At 43.0% G+C, this 23183-nt stretch overlaps 1 protein-coding gene across 1 annotated transcript in view; it reads left to right on the forward strand.

Moving 5' to 3' along the window:
• The window catches only part of LOC142503561 (FRAS1-related extracellular matrix protein 1-like), a 79919-nt gene that overhangs the window by 35305 nt on the left and 21431 nt on the right, over positions 1-23183 (forward strand). Inside the window, exons 16-20 of the mRNA XM_075615999.1 lie at positions 480-732; positions 2668-2862; positions 3483-3668; positions 3891-4087; positions 14903-15128. Of these exons, the coding sequence (XP_075472114.1) occupies positions 480-732; positions 2668-2862; positions 3483-3668; positions 3891-4087; positions 14903-15128 (1057 nt within the window). The remainder of the gene's footprint in view (positions 1-479; positions 733-2667; positions 2863-3482; positions 3669-3890; positions 4088-14902; positions 15129-23183) is intronic.

Genomic DNA, 23183 nt, shown 5'->3' on the forward strand with positions numbered 1-23183 from the left:
TGCAGAGATGATAAAGTTTAAGGCTGAGTCCCCGCTGGTGCTTGCTGAGCGGGCGGCGCTTGGCGCGGTTACTTGCATATATATACATTACACAGTATATGCAAGCTACAGCTCACGCGATGCGCACGCGCGGGCCACACGCTCGGCGCTTTTGTAAATAAAATTTTAATACTTTCCCGCTTGCTCAAATAGCCCGCAATTGTGCCCCTCCCATCCTCCCCCCCCCCCCACGCGCGTCCGCAAGTTGGCGGACACCCGGCGCTCATGCTCTAAGCATGAGCGCGCTCAGCGCCAGCGGGGACTCAGCCTAAGAGACTAAAACATTTGCGCTATTCCATTTAATCGGACAGAGGGGGGCATGTCTGAATGACAGAGACCTGGGATAGGACCACAGAGAGTTGCAGATATAAAGGATGCAAAGAGTTTGTTATTTTCACGTTCAATTCAGCTCCTTTTTTCTCATTATGTATTTGTTTAAGATTACACCGGTAAATGATGAGCCGCCAGAGCTGCACAGAGGATTGAAAATGGACCTGGACTGTCCAGAGGGAGGACATGTCATGATAGCTGCTGAGAACCTCTATGCAACGGATCCTGACAGTGAGGACTCAAAACTGATGTACATGATTGCCCGCGCTCCCATGTATGGAGTGATACAAAAAGGAGGTGTCACGGTGGAAAGATTCTCCCAGCTCGATGTTACTCTGAGATTTATTTCCTACGTCCACACTGGTAACTCGATTCAGCTTTGGTGAAAGAGCACAAACGGCACAATGTTGACTATTGTAGCTTCTACGACTCAAGCCAAAAAAATGATTCATTTGATTATATCAAATATAGTGTGTTTTTTAAGCACAATCCAGATGAAATAAAAACTAGGGAAGTACTACTAGTCCAAACCTTGTTCAAAAACTAGGTTTTGGTTTATTGATTCCAAAAGATTGACCTAGGCGCAAGTGGAGACATGAAAGAAAAACATAGGGTAGTATGTTCTGACAATTTAACCCATAAATGGTACGATATGCACTCACAGCGTTTGAATAAATTCGAGCCTTGTATCCGCTCTGAGATCTGGAACAGTGTAGATAATCTGGAACATCCAGCAGCACGTGTTTCACAGCCAAGTATTATCTCGTACATATAGAAAGGAAGGTAAGAAACATACAAATAGTGTAACACAGTTTTAATTAAAAAAATAAAATACAATAACGGTAAGTAAAAAACTCACACTTTGTGAGTTCTCATAAAACGGTATGTTTATTGGTTTATTGATGTCTGTGTGTTTTTAGAATAACGATCACACGCAAGTTGTTAGTAAGCACGGCCTTCCAACTGACATACTCATTTGGGATTCATGCTTGTTGCTTGTTGAGGAGGCAATGCTGCTAGAGGAAAACATGTGACTCGCTCATTCCTGGAACTATCAAGGGCCAAGGTTGAAATGTTGGGTTCTGCATTAAATTGTAGTTCTGTTCTAATGGAAAGTTTCTATATTCTAAGATTCCGTTAAACCATTTGGTGAAACCATCCAAGTGATGCTAGGAATAAATTAGACGGCTTCCCACTAAGAGACACTTTAATGCATGCATTAAAGCAGGGGTGTTTAACTCCAGCCCTCAAGCCTCCCCAACAGGTCAGCATTTCAGGATATCCCTGCTTCAGCACAGGTGGCTCAATCAGCCACTGCTTCAGCACAGGTGGCTTAATCTGAGCCTCTGATTGAGCCACCTGTGCTGAAGCTGGGATATCATGAAAACCTGAACTGTTGGGGGGAAGGGGCTTGAGGACTGGAGTTCAGCACCGCTGCATAAGTCTGGGTCCATGGTGTCTTCGTCCGCGCGGAGGCTGTGATGTAAGCGGGTGCTTTCCCTGGCCATGGTGGACGGGACGTGGAGGGCATTCCTAGGGGCATGCCTAGGGGTGTCACGGAGCTGGTTCGCTCTCATTGGGCGAACCGCCTGTCGCGCCAAGAAATCAGTTTGAACTAATTTCTTGCGCAACGCGCACCTCCTCTGGCTTCCGCGCGCACACGCCCGCACGCCACATGGACGAGAACACTGCCTTAAGGCAGTCTGTTCGCTGCGTCCACACGGTCTGCGGTACCATGGCCCCAGCCTTAGAATGATGTTGGTTCTTATGACATACAGAACTGTAGGCTTTGCTTGGGAAGTGGGAAAACTACAGCCTTGTTATTTGTGGAAATACAAAACCATTGTTAATAATCTTTAACACAAAGCTGTCATTTGTATCTAGATCAAAAATTCTATTTCACGCCAAGCAGTGTAGATTGCACTATAAATGAACATGTCTTTATTTTTAGGATGAACTGTGGCTTTTGTAAACCTCAGGTAGAAATTAGATTGAAGGGGCACAGGGCTACAACTAGCTATTTGTATTCTGAATCCTGAATGGGTACAAAACAAGCTCTCTGCAGCTCCGGCCCACTTAAACTAGTTACACTCTGTGCTCTTAACCCAACAAGAACATTGCAAAATAAACTCCTAAAAAGAAAACAATATCAAAAAAAGCAAAGACGTCTTAATATTCCAGGATCCTTAAATAGTTAATAATACTAATTCAGAGAGGTCCCCTCACTATCAGAATACTATGACATGCAATAGGTTGTCTGTTGACACGGCATCATACAATATTTGTGTTTTCTCACAGGGGGTGAAATAGGCGCCAGCCCTTGTATGGATATAGTGACTTTAATAGTATCTGATGGAGAAGCTGGTGCTGGGGACACCTGTTGTTCTGAGGCACCACTGCCCCCACCAGTTCCACTTCATGCCAACCTTCCTGTCTATGATCTGAACATTACTGTCACACCCATTAATAATCAGCAGCCATCTTTAAATATTGGTAAGTATGATTAACAAGGTTATAACACCATTGTACGGTTGATTTAATTGGAAGATAATTAAGCATCCTTAAATCCATTCTATAGGCTCATGTAATGTACCATATGTTATACGGCTGATAATTATAATACCAAATAAAAATACGGGTCACACTGCAGTGACTGAGCCTAAGCTATATATACATATGTGTGTGTGTGTGTGTGTATTTGTATGTCTGTGTGTATATAAATATATATATATGTGTGTGTGTGTGTTTGTATATATATATATATTTATATAAATAATCAAAAAATAAATAGATGATACCGTTCTGTGGCTAACGAAATGCTTTTATTTGTGCGAGCTTTCGAGATACACTGATCTCTTCTTCCAGCGATGTTACAATGAATGAAGCCAGCAAAAGGTATACTTAACAACAGTGTCTATTGGAATGTTATCTGTGCTGGTCCTTCCCCCGGTGTGGATGTGTTTTATGGCTAGAGGTGTCAAAAGGTTCCTGAAAGCAAGTGATGTAAGAGTGTGTGTGTGTGTGTGTCAGTGTGAATAAAAATATATATATATATACACATACACTGTATAATAAACCAATACTCACGTGAGTCATATTATTTATATTCACAGGAGAAATGTTCATTGTTTATGAAGGATCTTCATCTGCTTTTTATCTAAACTATGTCAATGCCTCTGATGTGGATACACCTGTTGATGAGTTGCTCTTTGTTATGGAAACACAAGCAAAGTATGGGTACCTTGAGAGCACACTGCCAATGCCCGGCTCCGAAAAGCATACATCTGCAATAAACATAAGTAAGATCAAATGAATTGTACATCCTATGAACCTTAGGCTGCTCTATAATTATACAGTTGCATTCATTACTATACAGTTAATGTCTGTAAGGATATAATAATATTGTAGAGATTCCCGCGACCTCCTCTTCTTTGTCCTACTATCTGTGACAAAGCCCTATCCTGTGTAACATTTCACAAGGTGTGTAATTGGTTGACTGATGTTGTCCCTTCCTTTTTAAGGTTCCTTCAGTCTTGGGAATGTCCGCAGTGGGTATATCAACTATGTCCAATCAAAGCATGAACGCACTGAGCCCACAGGAGATTATTTCATGATTTCTGTCAGTGATGGTCTGCAGAAATCCATGGCCATGCCATTCTACATTGTTATTAAACCCTCAAATGATGAGATGCCTCAACTACATGTCAAGAATATCACGGTATCCACCTCTTAATATTCAGTCTTTGGAGGGTGGAAAATGATACTAAGATGTTACAAGTAAATTACATTGGGTAATAGCCAACGTTAATAATATTTGACCTGTTTTTTTTTTTTGTCGGATTGCTATTGGATGTCATTTGTTTATGTTGCTAATCTTGTCAAATGTATCAAGTTCAAGAATAGGATATTTGTTTGATCATTAAAGGGAATTGTGTCAGAGCTGTGTGCTAACACTGCTCATTAAATTACAAAACAGATATTATAGAAAATCAGAGAAGATATAATAGTTCACAGCATGGCAAGTACAATAAGCTTCGCTAAATGGTAACACAGTATTGCTGCAGTACTTCAGAATTTGCCAGCACTGTTCTGCGGAGGAGCTTGCCGGTTCTTCCTTGCAAAATGTTGCAGACCCTTTGTTACATTTTGACATTCTCATTCTGCACACAGCCTTAGTGCTGTATTGTGCTTTCATTTCATGGACAAGAAAATGATTTTCTCAGTATGTTGACGTTTTTCTGCTGAGTAGGCATTACAGTGGGACGATGTGTGCTGAGAACACCTGCCGAGTGGAGATGGGATTTCTTATTCATTTCATACATGCCTAAGGACAGCTGGGAATGGTTATCTGCCTGTTTTTGCCGCAGCCAGTCCTTCATGGATTATAATCCTGTCTCATAGATTAGCAAATATCCCATAATCAAAAGTACCCGAATCTCTTAGATACCAGCAATTGAACATACATTTGCCAACAAGGCCTCCACTGAATTAATCCAATATTTTTTTTTTTGTAAAAATGCTTTTGACTCTGATCACATTCTTCATCATAGAATCCTCCAGTTTTATTTAACATTTTGGAATAATATTGATACATAAAAGATTTTTGCAAATGACTGTAAATATATATATATTTTAAGCAATGATTTATAACCGTGCTCTGTTCACTACATCTTTGGGACTGTTGCGCCTGTGTTCTTTACTTACCATTACCCCTTAACCAGCCCCTAAGAGAAGCTGTATCAGTTCTAGAATCAGTGATGTTTCCTTCTTGTGCCTTTGATCAGATACAAACTTTACATTGCACCCTTTGCAATCAAAATAACAAATACAAAAAGCATTGGGTGATGGAGATGGAGATGGCTGGGCAAATGTTGTGTAACTATGATGGTAATAGGCACAGCCGAAGGGCAGCCAAAGGGTGGAAGCCGTTTGGTGATGTTAAAGCTGCTCTATTTCAATGGTTTCTAGTTCTGAAACTCGCCAGTCCTTTTATCCCTGTACCCAATTTTCCAACTGTCCATGAAATGTCTGAGAGTTGACTGTATAACCTCTGTTCATTTAATGTAACTATGGGGGCTATGCACTAAGCTCCGTTAAGTCACTTTTAGACCGCAAAGTGCTCTTTGATCGTGATTTTTTGCTCAACCCGATGCACTAAGCAACGCAAACAGGCACTTTGCGATCTAAAAATTACTTTTTTCTGGAATTTTTTCTAAGTCCAACTTTGCTCGATCGCAACCCTGTTTGCGTTAAATTCTGCCCTTAAGCGGGATGCACTAAGCAACGCAACCTTAGCAAACGCGAAAGTTGCGTTGATCAGAACACGCCAGGTCAGAGTAGACGCAAAGAAATCTGGACTTAGAAAAAATTCTTGCTTTTTTATTTTTGTATGCGCAAAACCCATACAGCAGGCCGGCGGTTGTCCCCGGCTGACCCCGCGGTGGTCCCTGAGGGAGCCCGGGGGTCGCACGGGTGTCCCCGGCTGACCCCGCGGGTGTCCGGGGGTCCCCGGCTCACCAAGCGGGGTCCCCGCGGGAGTCCAGGGGTAGCCGCGGGCCTGCGGTACCAATGTTGCACCTCCAAAAATAGTAAACAATAATTATAACTAAATACACCCCCTTAACACATACTATACAGTAATGGCCAAAATTACTATTATCCAAATATGGATAATAATGCATTTTAAATACATATAACATTCAATAAATTCAGTCAAAACATTTTACACTTACCTTTTATAGGCACCCACGATGAAGGCCGTCTTCATCCTCATCTTCCTTCTGCCCATGCCCATCCAGTACTGCAAAACATGCACAACAATTACAATAGCCAATGTAATGTCCCCTAACCCCTTAATCACCATAGTGGTTATTAACCGCTACAGTCATTAAGGGGTTAACCCACCCTCACCCACCACTCGGGAGGCCTACATACCCTCCCACACTAGCCCCCCCACCCCGTGAGGCCTAACCACCCTCACCCACTACCCACAAGGGAGGCCTACCCACATACCCTTGGGGCCAATACCCCCTCCCCCCACCCCCAGTACCCACAATAAAAACAATACACAGCCCCACAATAAGCATCATTCTATTTATTAAATACATTACCCACCCCCTGTGCCCCCCCCCATAAATACATGATTTATCCTTTTACATACAGGGTTCATACCCCAGCCCTACGCGAGTCCCCGGCAGGCTGGCGGATCACCTGACAGACCTACAGGGTACCAGCAACTTGTTTCACACAGGTTCTGGAGGCCTGTTGGTGGGTCCCGCCAAGCGCCATGGCCCCCAGGTGGTCTCTGCGGGTCACCGTGGGCCACAAATGGGTCCCCACGGTAGGCCCGCGGATGTCTAGGTGTCTGCGGGGCCTCGGGTGGTTCTCACGGGGGTCTGGGGACTCACGAGTGCTCACAACGGGTCCGCGGTGCCCCCACGGATGTGGGACCACCGGTTCTTCCCCGCACACTACGGGTGCGCGGTGCCCCCACAGATGTGAGGCCACCGGTTCTTCCCCGCAGCTGTCACCCATGGAACCACCAGCCTGATACCCGTGAGATACCCAAGGATACCGCAGGTGGTCTCCAGAGGTCTCACGCAGAACCAAGGTACCAACCCTAAATGTAAAATAAATAAACCTGGCCTATACATTCAATACATCCCCCCCCCCCCCAACACCTACAGTACAATAATCCAGATATGGATAATAGATTATTTGCCCATTATTAAACATGCATAAATCAAAACATGCATTTTTAATCTTAAAATCACCACATTGCATGTTAAAATAAATCCAGCAGCCATTGTAAATATAAACCAACAAAAATGCAGCTACACAAATGTCTATGAAATGTCACACAATTGCATACAGGCATACCCCGCATTAACGTACGCAATGGGACCGGAGCATGTATGTACTGTAAAGCGAAAATGTGCTTAAAGTGAAGCACTACCTTTTTCCCACTTATCGATGCATGTACTGTACTGCAATCGTCATATACGTGCATAACTGATGTAAATAACGCATTTGTAACAGGCTCTATAGTCTCCCCGCTTGCACACAGCTTCGGTACAGGTAGGGAGCTGGTATAGCTGTTCAGGATGTGCTAACCGGCGCATGCGTGAGCTGCCGTTTCCCTATTGGGTGATATGTACTTACTCGTGAGTGTACTTAAAGTGAGTGTCCTTAAACCGGGGTATGCCTGTATAGTGTACATGATGCAATTAATCTGTGCATCATCTAACACTATGCAAAATATATGTAACAATAAAATACAATATGAACAATGTCCCCTAACCAGCAATGCCATCCTGAAAATCAATTAGAAACTAACCAACATCAATACAATTAGCATCAATCAATTAATCCATTTCCTCAAACAATTAAAATACAATACAAATCAATTATACAATTCCCTATTCAATTGCTAAAGCCAAACCATTGCCAAAACAATTCTAATTTAAAGTAACCACCATCATTCTAATCTAACTACAATAAAGAAGCCATTACCTAAATACAAATTACATTATTCACAACAATTACAAAATAAAGCTGATAAATACATTAGCCATACATGAAAAGAACATAAACATTAGCAAACCAATCAATTATTATCCCTGTATGTCTATCCATATAAATTGATATACATAAAATACAGGGCCAATAATACAGCATAAAAAACAATGCATTTCCATACAAAATTCACATACAATACACCCATTCAGTGTCCGTGAATATATGTATATACATATATACATTAACGGGCATTAAATGGTACTGAAAAAATAAAAGACATGAATGAAAAATCATAAAAACCTGTAAAATTAAAAATAATAAACTTTTCTTTAGTTTACTCACCATTAGATGCCCACTCACCGAAATCCAAGCAACCCGGAAGCACAGGAACCAATCCACAGGTAAGCCATAAAATAAAAAACCATAACAAATCCACGTCTGTGTCTTCTTTCTTCTTTGGGGTCTTTTGGGGTCTTCTGGAGTCTTCTTCCGGCTTCTTCCGGCTTCTTCCTTTTTCTTACGCCACGCCCATCTTCTCTTCTTAGGCCTCGTTCAAGGTGCTGGCTTCGGAGGGCAGGCGTGCAGACGTGCGTGCTGCCGTGAGCAACAAAGTATTCAATTTGAATACTTGTTATCAGGGTAGCAACTGCCCTGCCTCCGAAGCCAGGAGTTGCCGCTGACGACAGCTTCAGTAAACGAAAATTTCGTTTCTTGGAGCTGAAGCAGCGTCACAGGGACCAAGGCAGCCAATGAAATCATTCTTCAGAATGATTTCATGACTGCAACTTGGATACTTTACCCTGCCGTCTGTAGCCCCGCCCCCTCCCCAACGCTGAAAAGTCTGCTGGGGGATAATCACATGTCGCCCAGCAAACTCCCAGCACTGCCTCCCGCACGCCCTCCCTCCGAGTCCTCTGCTGGCTCCCTGAACGAGCCCTTAGGAGGGGAGATGTTCCCTCCTCGCCGACTAGCTTCAAAATGAGGCGACATAGGCTTTTATAGGCCTATGACGTCACATTTTGGTCAAATATTTCCCACGGTCCTGATTGGGCTGTGAAAAACATGTGATTTGGCCGAGCCAAAAAAAAAATTATGACGTCATTTAAAGGTAATGAAAGCACAGCCAATCAGAATGACTTTGCTTCAATTGCCTTTAAGATGACGTCATTAAAAGAAACATGGCCGGTCTCACATGGTACGGTAGCCAATCAGAGCGTGGGAAATACATCCCAACTCTGATTGGCTCTAGTACCATGTGACAGGCTTTCAAAGATGTCACATCTGTTCTCCCCCAAGCCTCTGTCACATGGTCTACTAGAGCCAATCAGAGATGGGATGGAGTTCCCACGCTCTGATTGGCTACCGTACCATGTGAGACCGGCCATGTTTCTTTTAATGACGTCATCTTAAAGGCAATTGAAGCAAAGCCATTCTGATTTGCTATGCTTTCATTACCTTTAAATTACGTCATCGGTTTTTTTTGGCTCGGCCAAATCACATGTTTTTCACGGCCCAATCAGGACCGTGGGAAACATTTGACCAAAATGTGACGTCATAGGCCTATAAAAGCCTATGTCGCCTCATTTTGAAGCTATTCGGCGAGGAGGGAACATCTCCCCTCCTAAGAAGAGAAGAAGGGCGTGGCATAAGAAGAAGGAAGAAGCCGGAAGAAGACTCCAGAAGACCCCAAAAGACCCCAAAGAAGAAAGAAGACACAGACGTGGATTTGTTATGTTTTTTATTTTATGGCTTACCTGTGGATTGGTTCCTGTGCTTCCGGGTCGCCTGGATTTCGGTGAGTGGGCATCTAATGGTGAGTAAACAAAAGAAAAGTATATTATTTTTACTTTTACAGGTTTTTATGATTTTTCATTCATGTCTTTTATTTTTTCAGTCCCATTTAATGCCCGTTAATGTATATATGTATATACATACATTCACGGACACTGAATGGGTGTATTGTATGTGAATTTTGTATGTAAATGCTTTGTATTTTATGCTCTATTATTGCCCCTGTATGTTATGTTTATCTATCTGTATGGATAGACATACAGGGATAATAATTGATTGTTTGGCTCATGTTTAGGTTCTTTTCATGTATGGATAATGTATTTAGCATCTTTATTTTGTCATAATTGTGAATAATGTAATTTGTATTTAGGTAATGGCTTCTTTATTGTAGTTAGATTAGAATGATGGTGGTTACTTTAAATTACAATTGTTTTGGCAATGGTTTGGCTTTAGCAATTGAATAGGGAATTGTATAATTGATTTGTATTGTATTTTAATTGTTTGAGGAAATGGATTAATTGATTGATGCTAATTGTATTGATGTTGGTTAGTTTCTAATTGATTTTTAGGATGGCATTGGTGGTTAGGGGACATTGTTCATAATGTATTTTATTGTTACATATATTTTGCATAGTGCTACATGATGCACAGATTAATTGCATCATGTACACACTCAATGCAATTGTGTGACATTTCATATACATTTGTGGAGCTGCTGATTTGTTGGCTTATATTTGCAATAGATGCTGAATTTATTTTAACATGCAATGTGGTGATTTTAAGATTAAAAATTCATGTTTTGATTTATGCATGTTTTATGTGTTTCATAATGGCCAAATAATATATTATCCATATCTGGATAATAGTTATTTTGCACATTATTATACTGTATGTGTTGGGGGGGGGGGGTGGGGGGTGTATTGGCCCCAAGGGTATGTGGGTAGGGCTCCCTTGTGGGTAGTGGGTGAGGGTGGTTAGGCCTCACGGGGTGGGGGGGTAGTGTGGGAGGGTATGTAGGCCTCCCGAGTGGTGGGTGAGGGTGGGTTAACCCCTTAATGACTGTAGCGGTTAATAACCGCTATGGTGATTAAGGGGTTAAGGGACATTACATTGGCTATTGTGATTGTTGTGCATGTTTTGCAGCATCGGAGAGGCATGGGCAGAACGAAGATGAGGATGAAGACGGCCTTTATCGTGGGTGCCTGTAAAACGTATGTGTAAAATGTTTTTATTGTATTTATTGTCATTTATATGTATTTTAAATGGGCAAATGCATTATTATCCATATGTGGATAATAGTAATTTTGCCCATTACAGTACTGTATGTGTTAGGGGGCGGGGGGGATGCGTGTTGTTTATTGGGGGCAATTGTCCCCAATAAACATGTTAATGTGCCTTAACCCCTTCATTGCCTTAGCGGCTATCCGCTAAGGTAATGAAGCAGCATTAATGTATTTTTAATAATAGTGTGCGGGAGCAGGGGGTCCCATGAGCTGAACCGCATTGATTTCTGCCTCAAAGACCCCCTGCTTCCTGAGTTACAGGCCCCGGTTTGGGGCATCGGTGCCAGTGCGTACGCCATCTTTATAGAGCCCACTTCGCATCTTGGACGCTATAAAGATGGCGGCGGCACTGGCACCCGATGCCCCATACCGGGGCCTGTAACTCGGGAAGCAGGGGGTCTCTGAGGCAGAAATCAATGCGGTTCAGCTCAGGGGACCCCCTGCTCCCGCACACTATTATTAAAAATACATTAATGCTGCTTCATTACCATAGCGTATAGCCGCTACGGTAATTAATTATTGTTTATTGTTATGTGTGTTTTAATACTAGTGTAGATGTGCAGGGGTCTCCGGAACTGAACCGCATTGGTTTCAGGTCCGAGGACCCCCTACTTCAGGAGATATAGGCCCCTTTATGGGGTGCCGGTATCCCCTGCAGAATGTAAATAACCCGGTCACGTGACGCGGGAGCTTTAAACTGCAGGGGGATACCGGCACCCCATAACGGGGCCTATATCTCCTGAAGTAGGGGGTCCTTGGACCTGAAACCAATGCGGTTCAGCTCCGGAGACCCCCTGCTCATGTACACTATTATTAAAATGTATTTATTTAGTGTACGATCGCCTGTAACAGTCTTGCATGTAGATACAGAATCTCCATGCAAATGTTACAAGCGGCTTTTTCTCTATCAGCTAGCGTACGGAAAGGTTCAGAACGCTAGCAGGTGAATAAAAGCAACACGTACGCTGTGGCTGTTCTGAGCTATTTTGAGCAGGTACGTTAAAAAATGGCCTCAAGGCCTTAGTGCATCGCGTCCCCGGCTTCACTTTTTAACGAACCTTCTTTTTTGCCAAATCAGAACGCAAAGCCATTGAGCTTAGTGCATAGCCCCCTATGTATCTGTCATCATAACTCTGTGCCCAGAACATACTTGAAAAGTAGAGGTAACTCTCAATGCATTACTTCCTGGTAACACATTTTTTTATAAATAAATATTTAATATTAACCAATTTACAATTCACTACAAACTTCTCTACCACTTAAAATCGGTGTGGTCACTGCCAGTCCTCAAGGGCAACCAACAGGTTAGCTTTTAAGGATATCCCTGCTTCAGCACAGGTGGCTCAATCAGTGGCTCAGTCAATGACTGGCCTACCTGTGCTGAAGCAGGGATATCCTTAAAACCTCAACTGTTGGTGACCATTGAGGACTGGAGTTGCCCACCCCTGACTTAAAAGGTTAAAACACGTAAAATGCAAGGCACTGAAAGAAGATCACCACCCACTGCCAGGTTTTAAGATGAATTAAGTGTGGTGAATAAAGTGAAATCAAGACCAGGCATTTCATTGGCAGGTTTGGGGATGGGATTGCATTTGATTATCATTGGTCCCCTGTGAACTGTGCAGACCACAAAGTGTAAACACACCACATTAAAATAGAACATGTCCTACTCCAGACTTCCATGGCACAGGATAAAGGCATGTTAAATCTGAGCTTCCATATGTGGTTCTCAGCTGGTGTAAATCCCAGAATCGATTGCAAATTAAAAAAAGACGAGGCAGCCAATGCCACACACACAGAGGCTAAATGTGGAATATAAAATGTTTATAAAGCAACAGGGAATGCAGCACAGTGACGAGACAAATAAGGGAAATGCCTCTTTTTAAATGAAGTGCCGCTGTTCTTAATCCATTAGTGATACTGGTCAGTTGGAGAGAATTGTTATTTATTATATTTTTTCCCCAAGTGCTTACTTTTACATTCTTTTACGGGGTACAGAAAAGAGAGGGTGGGCGATATAGAAACAATACCATATGCATTCAGGCGCTGTGCTTTTTTCATACAGATGATATGATATCCTGTCAATGATAGGAGACAGAAGATGAACAAAGAGGGGGTGGGGGAGACGACATCCAGCAGGGTTGGGGGGGGGGGGTAGTAAGGGTGGGGTTTCCACCTCCAGGTACAGCAGGACCTGGCTGTTATTGCCAAAATAACAAACCTGACATGTCATCATCATGAGAGTGTAGTTCTCGTAACACATCAGTCCTGGGGAAATATAGATTAGTTTTAGGTTGTGATACCTTTTCAAGGGACCAATATGAGATTTCTTCTTACGTGAAATTATAGTTTACAGAGATGTCATAACCTCAGTGGTTTCTTACTTGAAGCAGAAACCTGTGAGAGTTTGAAAGCTCTGAACACTGTAACGTCTGTACACAGCCACTACCCTTAAAGGAACTTTCTCTGTTTATCATATGCCCCCTCTTTTGTTTGCTCTGGTGAACTGAGATACTTACCAGGGAAAGTGCCACCGTTACAGACCTCCCATGGGCAAACAAAATGGAGGTTTAAATCTCCTGCATCTCGCATGCCATTGGAAAATCCATCATGGCTTCCTTTCGGCCTGCGTGAGTGGTTTAAACCTCCATGAAGTACTGTCGGCACCAACTCCATTAAGTATCTCAGGAAGCAGAGGGTCCCTGGTGTTAAAATGAACACTGTTCAGCTCCGGAGGCCCCATGCTTCCTAAGTATGTAAAAAAAAAAAAAGGCGGTGGCAGATGGAATTGCTGCTTTAAAGATGAAACCTGTGAGGTTTCAAAAGCTATGTTCATTAATGAAGAACTGTCATCCTGGTCTCTACACCGTACATTCCCTGTTCTTCAAACCTAGGTTGTTCTTGGAAATTCTGGGTGGCTTTTAATATCCAGAATACAGAGGAATTGGAGTTGGAAAGGACAGGCTTTAAACATTTTGATGCCCTGAGTTTGGTTGGTAATACTGCACATTAAGAGGCCCGTGCATCATATGCCGGTACGGGCTATCACATCCGTTCTGGCGTTCTCTCCCATTGACTTGATGGGATAACCCGTACTTTTGCTTGATGCATGTGCCTCGAAGAGGTCTTTGGAGCTAGTCTTAAGGTTTCACATCACGAGTCCGTTGTACTGGGAACAGTCCCTTAAACTGGACCTTCAAGTGATCCATTTTGTGACTCCCCATCAATTGAAAAAGCTGTTCACGATTGCACATTTCTACTGTTATCTCAAACTACATTCTTGCTATAGGACCCACAATCTGGCATTTCTTCTTCAAGCAATTGGTTGTTTTTATTTGCTTCCTTCAAGTCCAGTCCACGGGACACTGACAGAGGGCACCTTTGCCAAACCATTGCACTGCTCTTTGCTACTAATAGTTTTTGATATAGTCCTTGTAATGTTATATTCCAGCATTTCTCATTCATGTCCATTATTTTTGCGAAATTAAAAAATACTCCCCATCATTGGGCCTTTTTCTGTTTTAATTTAAAAAAATGAAGTCTACAAATAAAGATAACGACACTCACATAATCTTCTGCATGAAGGAGATTTATTTGGGGATCAAATAATGACTTTTTTGCATAAGACCATGTGAGAGTCATTATCTTTGGCTATAGACTTTATTTTAGCATGCTCATGGACTTTGTGCACCCCCGGCAGTAAACTTCATGGTTAAATAGTCCTCTTAACTTTTCTTATTTTTTAATGAAGTCATTAAGTTCCAGACTAAGATGCACTGTTTCTGTTATACCTGTAGCCAACAAAATCTCTATATGATGCAATCAGTGACATTGTCCAAGTGCAATTACTTGGTTATTCACATTGAATGGAACTCATAAAACCGTTTTAATAACATTTCCTCCAACTTTGCAAACCTGTTTTTCTTTTTCCTCCCACGTAGATAATTGAAGGGGGCATTTGTGAGATAGGTCCAGGCACATTAAATGCAGAAGATCTGGACATCCCTGCAGATACATTAAATATCTCGATTATAATCCCTCCTGTTCATGGACTGATATTAAATGGAGCATATGGCAGGAATATCAGTCGGTACAAGCAGCTGAATCCTGCAGTACTTCACAGAGACCTACAGACTCACAGTTTTACCTTGGATGAACTTAAGCAAGGTTTGTTTTAGAAATCTGCTCTTCTAACCTGACTCCTTTTATTGTTTCCATCATTTTCCGCACACATGGAATGTGCATGTTTCTATGTGAATAACAATGTGTCTCTGGCGTCTTCATCCGTGCATGCCATTGTAAGGCCTCAAGTTAGCACAGCCTTTCCATATCCTGTTATGCTTTGAGTGGACTTTTTGTCTTTCACCAGATGGGACTCTTGGGCAAATCGGGATCTGGTTTGTGTTTCTAAAAGTTTATCATTTCTCCTGCCTGCCTCCTAGAAGAGACCCTTTCCTTCTGGTTGATGATATATGGGCTGTGAAGGTCCTCTGCTGGAAACCCGTAGATATTACAAACAACCAGTTCTAATCACCAGAGATTTTTTTTTCCCCCTGTTAAAATGCGCATAACAAATCTATTGAATTTTAATGGCATGTGTAAATCATATGAGTTTTTCATAAAAGGCATTGAATATGAACTTAGGAAAGCATTTTACATAAGGTGCTGTCTCTCATTTGTATTTAAAAATGGTTGTAATCCACTATATGAAGTACCTTTTTCTGTACTCCAGTAAATAAAACACTGGTGAAAATAATGTGCAGTTTCTTTGGGTAAAATGTAAAGCCGTAATCCTGCCTGTTTTACCTATTGGTATTTGTGCAGAATTCGAATCAGGGGTTCCCGCAGAGCAGCACCGCGCTACCCGCTCCGGTCCCCAAGATACTTCCTGGTTCAGTTGCGTGTGTTCTTCCATTTAAAGATGGCTGCAGTTGTAGCCCAATTGAAAGCCGCAATGTAATTCCCTTGATGACGTTGCGGCTTCCGATTGGCCTGCGGAACTCTCAATATTTGGTTGCCATTTTGATTTTCTAAAGGGTGGAAAAACAATGGCAACTAAACACGTAAATATTTTGTGAATCTGGGGCCCCAAAATTTAACAGATATATATATAAAAATTTATATCAGGATTGCTGTTTTATAACAATCCATTCAATTGTACTTGCTATTTTAAATTCTTGCTTATCAGCGTGTAAAGAACAGTCTTGTCCTCTCAGGTGGATGATCCACGATGGCTACCGTCCCTCGATCACCAAACTCAAACTTTTTTATTGGTTTCAGGTTTCAAACGTGTCCATCTGTGGTCCCAAGTTGAAAAAACTTCCTAGACGTTTTGTACGTCACCCCCATACTCTACATCTGGCCCAGGCCTGGCCAACTCCAGTCCTCAAAGGCCACCAACAAGTCAGGTTTTCAGGATATCCCTGCTTCGGCACAGGTGGCTCAGTCAGTGGCTCAGTCGAAGAGCCTGTTTCAGCACAGGTGGTGCAATCAATGGTTCAGTCAAAGACTGGGCCACTGATTGAGCCACCTGTGCTGAAGCAGGGAAATCTTGATACCCTGACCTGTTGGTGGCCCTTGAGGACTGGAGTTGGCCACCCCTGATGCAGCAGATTAGATAAATAAGCATTCCTTGTGAATGTCCAATATCAGAAAACATGATTTCCTTTACTTTGGATATACCAGTGGTATTAACAATATGCATTACAGTACGTTAAGTACTTTTTGGCAATACCCGTGTAGATTAGTGTAACTGTTTTAATTGCAACTAAAATCATTTTCCGTGTTCGTGTCATAAGTATGTCAGTTAATTTTTGTTTTTCCTTCTGGGCAATTGCTTTGGATATATCCACATAAATTATTGAGTAGAAGTGAAATGCAATTGAATAATTAAAACTGACTCCAGATAGAGATGTCGATAATAATTTACAAATGTATCCGAATTTGTGTTTTCCCTTGTGATTTTGAGATGAAATTATGAATTTTCATCGTCTAAGTGATTCGGTTTGAGAAAGATTGAGCTTTGTTTCTTCTTACGTGCAAAAACAGTGTCTTTTGTTCTTAAATTCACATTCTTACTTGTGTTGGAAAGTATTTGTATTCCAGAAACTGGCTCATTCCATTGTCAAATTCTCCAGCAATTTTAAGTTTCAAGACCTATCAATATAACCTGATTTTTAAAAGAATTGTTGAGGCATTCTTAAATATCGCCATCAGTGCTTCAAAAAATTCCTTACAGCTCACCCCAAACCACTGCAATTATGGGATCAATGCAGTATCCTTACCTCATTTAGAAATGCTTCTTCAGGAATTTGTACTCTGTATTTTTGCTCTTGTGATTTAAGGATTTAGGCTTTTAAACACAGGGCAATTTTGTGGGGAACGAAGAGAAGGACTTACCTTCCGGCACGTTTTTAGGGATCGACAAAAAAAACAACATTTACTGATTATTAAATTATTAGAACTGGGGCTGGAGTGGATAGATTATTTTTTAACCACATTTCTTTATACATAGCTGAATGGTTTACGGTAGTTCAATTTTAAGTTAATTTTTCCTTGCTCGGGGCTCTCATACATTTTACCTTCAAAAACACTACTTAATCTAAGTTTGAAAAGCTATTAAACAAAAAATAGTACATAAGACGTTGCATGATTACCCTAAGTGTTTTCACTTAATTTCATTGGAGGTACCAAGGCTTCTGGCTATTAAGCAGACTGTAATAGCTTTTCATTTTGAAAAAAGGTTTTATTCATTTTAGTTAAAAAAAAAAACAACAAAATCTCATTTCCAAATATGCCTTTCCAGGTGATTCATATTTTTAGAGAAACAAATGTATGTGCACATACAGAAGTCATTGTTTGGGTCTAATATTATAATATACTTCTGGAAATTGTCAATCGGTGGACGTTTCACAAAAAAGAAAGCCCCTGTGCTAAGGCTGGTGCAGCATAACACCCTCCTACTGTCTCTGTACGTTCTCCCTACTTACCACTTAGATTGTAAGCTCTTCGGACGGGGAAGTTAGTTGTATGTCTTAAAACACTTGTTCCCATCAGAGCCATATTAAGACCCTCTGGGCCCCTAGACACCAATACTTTGGGGGCCTTTCCTCGAGACGGCCCTCGTGAAGTCATGTGACATCGCGTTGTCATGGCAATGCATCGCCATGATAACGCGATGCAGCAGGAAGAGGGCTGCTCCAGAGAAGGTGAGACACCATTTTCTCTTACTTACACACACACACACCCACACCCCCACCCCTCCCCCCGCAGCCTTAGGCTGCACTTATAGTGACATAGCCGGCGACAGCGACGCGACGGTGATGTCACGCTGCGGTCGCTGGAAAAATCAAACTGACTTCCAGTGATCGCGACCAAGCCATCGCGCCATCGCGCCATCGCGTCGCTTCTACTATAAGCGCACGCGTACATTTGTTTTGGCGCGACATCGCATCGCCGTCGCTGGCACTATAAACGCAGCCTTATGAGCAGACCTGCCAACTTGCTATTCCCAGTGTGAGGTGTTGCCCCCCTGGCGTGTTGACAAAATTCGCAGCATCATGCCTCACCCAAAACACTCAAAAAACGGGACATGCCCTCCTGTTTCCAACCTAGCAGGACAAATCCTTTTTATGGCCCCTGTGCGATTTCTACCCTCCACCGGAAGACCGTGAGAAGGCTACTTAAACCGGGTGTCACACAGTAAGCCGTGTGAGTTGGCAGGTCTGCAAGGGAAAGCCTACAGTTGTTTGGGGTTAGTGCCAAGCGGGAGATTTGGGCTTGGGGACAAGATGGGTACCATAGCAATCCCCCTTTTTCTGTGACAGTTGCTGGCATGATACGTTTGTTAGCTTTACGTAGTAGAGCATCTAAAAGAACTTTTGAAGAGTAATAAATAAAGTTTATTAAATGTGTAACCCCTCTATTTCCACAGTCTATGTATATGTGACGTGGGGGTCTGAATTTGTCCTCCCTTAGTACACCATAATTGAACCCCTTAAATAAAACCAGAGAAGACTTGTGTATGTATTAACTGTTTGCTAACTTGGGCAACCTTAACCCAATGGCCCTTACACATAAAGGAAACACTTAACACACATATCTGCATGACTGCAACCCCGCCTATCACCATTATCACCCAGCACACAGCACTTCCACTGCAGCAAGGAATTCTGGGAAATGACATGCAAATGAGCACACAGTGCCACCTTTTGTTATAAAACCATTAAAATGGTTCCCTATAGGCTTAAGCTTGGTTTCCTGCCTGTCTATCATCTATAGAGACTATCATCTAACAGGGAGTCTCTCCGTCGATGCAGCCCAAGAAAGCATGAGGCAGAGTGTGTATCTATACCGCGGACTACTCGGATGATTTACTTGGACTTCTGCCAGTGACGGTGTGATATATATCACTACATGCTCGTAATTCTATGACCTTTGTGAGTGAGCCTATTCCCCTTCATTTTTAAATATTAAATGTGAAACAGTATCACGATATGGGCCGTGCGCTTTCTTCTTTTTCTTTATATATATATATATATATATATATATACATTGTGATGCCTCCGTCATGTTGCGATGTCTTGTGTCCCATATTCAAGACAGGAGACTATATCCTTCGTTATACTGGGTATATTTTACAAGGGGAAAGCAGCAATACAACAGGCCCACCATCCCTTTAAGAACAAACCAAATGATAAAATAAAGACCTACTCCTATCTGGAGACTGACTACACATCAGCATAACCTCTCTATGTTGCTGGCCAACTAATCTGGTTGAATATTAAGGGGAAGGGGAGAGAGTTGGATGACCCTGCTCAGCAGTTGTGAGAAGAAACTAGGAGTGGTGCTATCAAGGGGGGGGGACATCAGTCAATCTAGCACTATATACCATGTATGGTATACATGTTAAGTGACTGACACTCCGAGAACATCTCTGAGAGTGTCCTCTAAACCAGGTTACTATTATATTTTGTCTGGTGTATGGTCATCTAACATCAAGGTCTGTGAGTAATTTATGGAAATTTTGTCCATTCAGCTGTTTGAGAGTAGCGCTATCTTTAGGTTTTAATCAGTTTATGTTTATGTATATCAATAAAATTGTATTATTTTGACTGACAATCAGTGAGTGCATTTATACGGATTCTTTTTCTGTATCACAACAAACCTGGTTCCCAGCTTTAAATAATCCACTCTGTTTACAAATATGCACTATGCAACAGCATCATAGTTCTTATCTGTTTGTTGGGGACCCGGTCCAATGAGAGTCCAGGAAATACCTCTGGATCCAATGCCTTGGACAGGACAGCCCTGCTTCCACAGCAGACTCACATCCTTGCTTCCTGGGTGTGCAACCCAGGCAGTCTCAGCAGGCTCTGCGACAACCGTCCAGCAAGCCTAGGGGACTGTGCCAGCCAGCTTCCTCCTGGCTGGGGAGAAGTCGCTCGCTCTCTCCCCCCCCTCTGGGGAAAGCAGTCTCTCTCTTGCCTCTCGGTGGAAAGCAGTCTCTGTGTGTGCAGGCCACTTCCTTGTCTTTTACACCTCCTGTTCAAGTGCTGCTTGTTTAATTAGTTGCAGCTGCTGCTAGCTGCTCCAGGGGAGGTTAAGCCCATGCAGAGACAGTGACTGTATCACTATATATATATATATATGTGTGTATATATATGTGTATATATATATATATATATATGTGTGTGTATATATATGTATATATATGTATGTATATGTAAACATGTTTAACATTTCTATGGGAATGCACCTTTATGGAAGACATAGGATAAGGATATGGAGCATAATTCAGCCAGGCATTATTTGAATTAAACTATTGGCCGTTGGCTTCAATATTCCACAATTTTGATAAGTACGGTAAGTACCAAAAAAGTTATCATGGTTTTCCCTAATAGTTAGGATGCATATTAGGGAATTGGGGTGGAAAATCCGGTGAGACCACAATGATATATTCCCATTTTTGTACCCTAAGTGCACCCTTTTTTACCACATGACTAAACAACAAGGTCTTGTGTATTTCTCCAGTTTGTAGCTGTCCTGGGAAAGTTCTAACTTCCTTTCTTTAATGTCTGAGGAAGCATCCGTTACTGATGGCACCCAGATGGAGTCAAGCAGATTTTCTTATTCTCCCTTATTTAATGTAAGGTTCATCATATAGACATTTGGGCATTGTACCCCTTCATGCTAAGTCTGGTTTCCGATTGCCTTCATCATCATCATCATCAGGAATGGTTTCATTTGTTGTGTTTTATGACACTACATAGATCAGTTTTACCCATCAATGTTCCGTTCCTCTTATTATGGCTTTGTGATTATAAGGTAGTTTTCTGTAGGGGCTTGTCCTAATCTGTGCAGTTCTTTTTCAGCGGTTCTCTTCAGAGGGTGTTGGTCTGTTTAAAGAGATTTGATAACTGTACACTTCATTTGTTTTTCTGCTTTCTGAATTCTCTCATTTCTGGTTTGCGTGCTAGTGTCGGTTAGCTAGTAATATATTGGTTGGCTGGCAAAGCCACCAAACAGAAAGGCTCACAAGTAATCCGTTTGAGTTTGGCCCCGTGCAAACCCAATGGGAGTAGCTGATAATATTTACAAATCTCATTGGAAAGTAACTTAGCCACACACAAAAAGCGTCTAAATCTATTTTTATGTAATGAATGAAAATGCTTGAATATAATGCCATATATTTTGTAAGTGAAGAACTCATATTACTTTCAGTACTAATGTGATGGATTTCCAGGACAGGAAATAGGACAATGGAAGGCCGGGGAATTATTGCCGGGGACTGACTCCCAGTACCTCCCCCTCCACACTGTGTCCTGTCAGCTGAGCTGGTCCCGGTGATTTTTAATCACCAGATTCTACCTGTCAGTGACTCCCTGGCAGTTCCCTCTATCCCATTAAGTATTGTGAGACCCGGTGTGCTGCTAGGGAGTCACGTCTGATTAATAAAGAACAGAGTGACCAAGCTCCGACTGTGGGCAAGATACAAAATGAGGAGGAGAGGGAGTGGGATAGAAAGAGTGAGCAGGAGGAAAGGAGAGAGAGTCAGTGTGTATCTGTCTACTCCTGTATGTACAGTATGTCTATGTATGTGTATGCCTGTCTACATATGTATGTATGTGTAGCCTGGAGCTCCCGTGGCTCCTGGAGACCCCCCTCCCCTTGGGCAGCTCGGTCGCGGGTGTCGAGAGACCCGACGGCTGCTTCCAAGGGTGGGGGCTGGAGCAGGGAGCAGCGCGGCTTCTCCTGCCTGCGGCCGGTTGCCGGGGACGCGATCGGGCGGTTGCTAAGGCCGCGATCGCGTCTCTAAGGTCCCGGCGGCCGGACAAGCAGGGCGCCGCCATTGAGGACACTGTTGCGCATGCGCAGGGACGCGTAGGCGCAGGGACAGCCCCCGAGACAGGGATAGCTCGCGCGAGTGCAGGGAAAGCTGAGGGAAGGTCGAGGCAGCCCGGGAAAGCTTGCGCAAGCGCAGTGAAGGTAGGGAAAAGCCCGCGAACCCCTAGCCTACCAGGGAAGGCTCTGAGCTGGGACTACATATCCCAAGAGCCTTTGCGAGCCCCATGTGACCCCAGGGAGCCAATAGGGCTTAGGAGACCCCTGGGAAAAGAGATACATTTGGCGGGCTTGGAGCACGTTAGATCAGTCAGAGGAAGGAACAGACAAGGGAAGGAGGTAGGGTACAGGAGTCAGGGACTCCCCTGTACTAGGCCAGCACCCCCTTGGTCCGAGATAGCTCAGCTCCCCAGTAAGGTGAGTGTTGCCAGGGACAGCCCTCAGGATAGGGACCCTGCCACTTACATTAGTGGGAGCTGGGGAAAGGAAGGTTACAGAGAGTTGGAGTCAGGGAGCTGTAGGGAAGTAGGGTGCGGGGAGCGAGTGCAGCTTCTGCCCCATATAGGTACCTACACCCCAGGTAGGCCCCAACGCCCCACTAGTTTAGTGGGTAAGTGCTTAGGGAGGCCCGAGATAGGGACGCTGCCCTTTAGCATAGAGTGCTGCCTTGTCAGAGTCACGGCTGTTAGTGCTGTGAGGTCTGACAGGCAGGCACCTTGTTTTGCAGCACGTTGGCTGCAGCCTCCAGTGAGCTACAGCTTGCTGCTGTAGGCGCTGGGACTAGTTAGCAAGTAGTGAGGCTGAAGGGACTTGGGTAGTTAGGGGAGTGGGACAGGTCATTACCCCTGCAGGCCCATAGGAGTTCCCCCAAGCCACTAC

This window comes from Ascaphus truei, chromosome 10 (genome assembly GCF_040206685.1).
Source record: "Ascaphus truei isolate aAscTru1 chromosome 10, aAscTru1.hap1, whole genome shotgun sequence".
Lineage (NCBI taxonomy): Eukaryota > Metazoa > Chordata > Amphibia > Anura > Ascaphidae > Ascaphus > Ascaphus truei.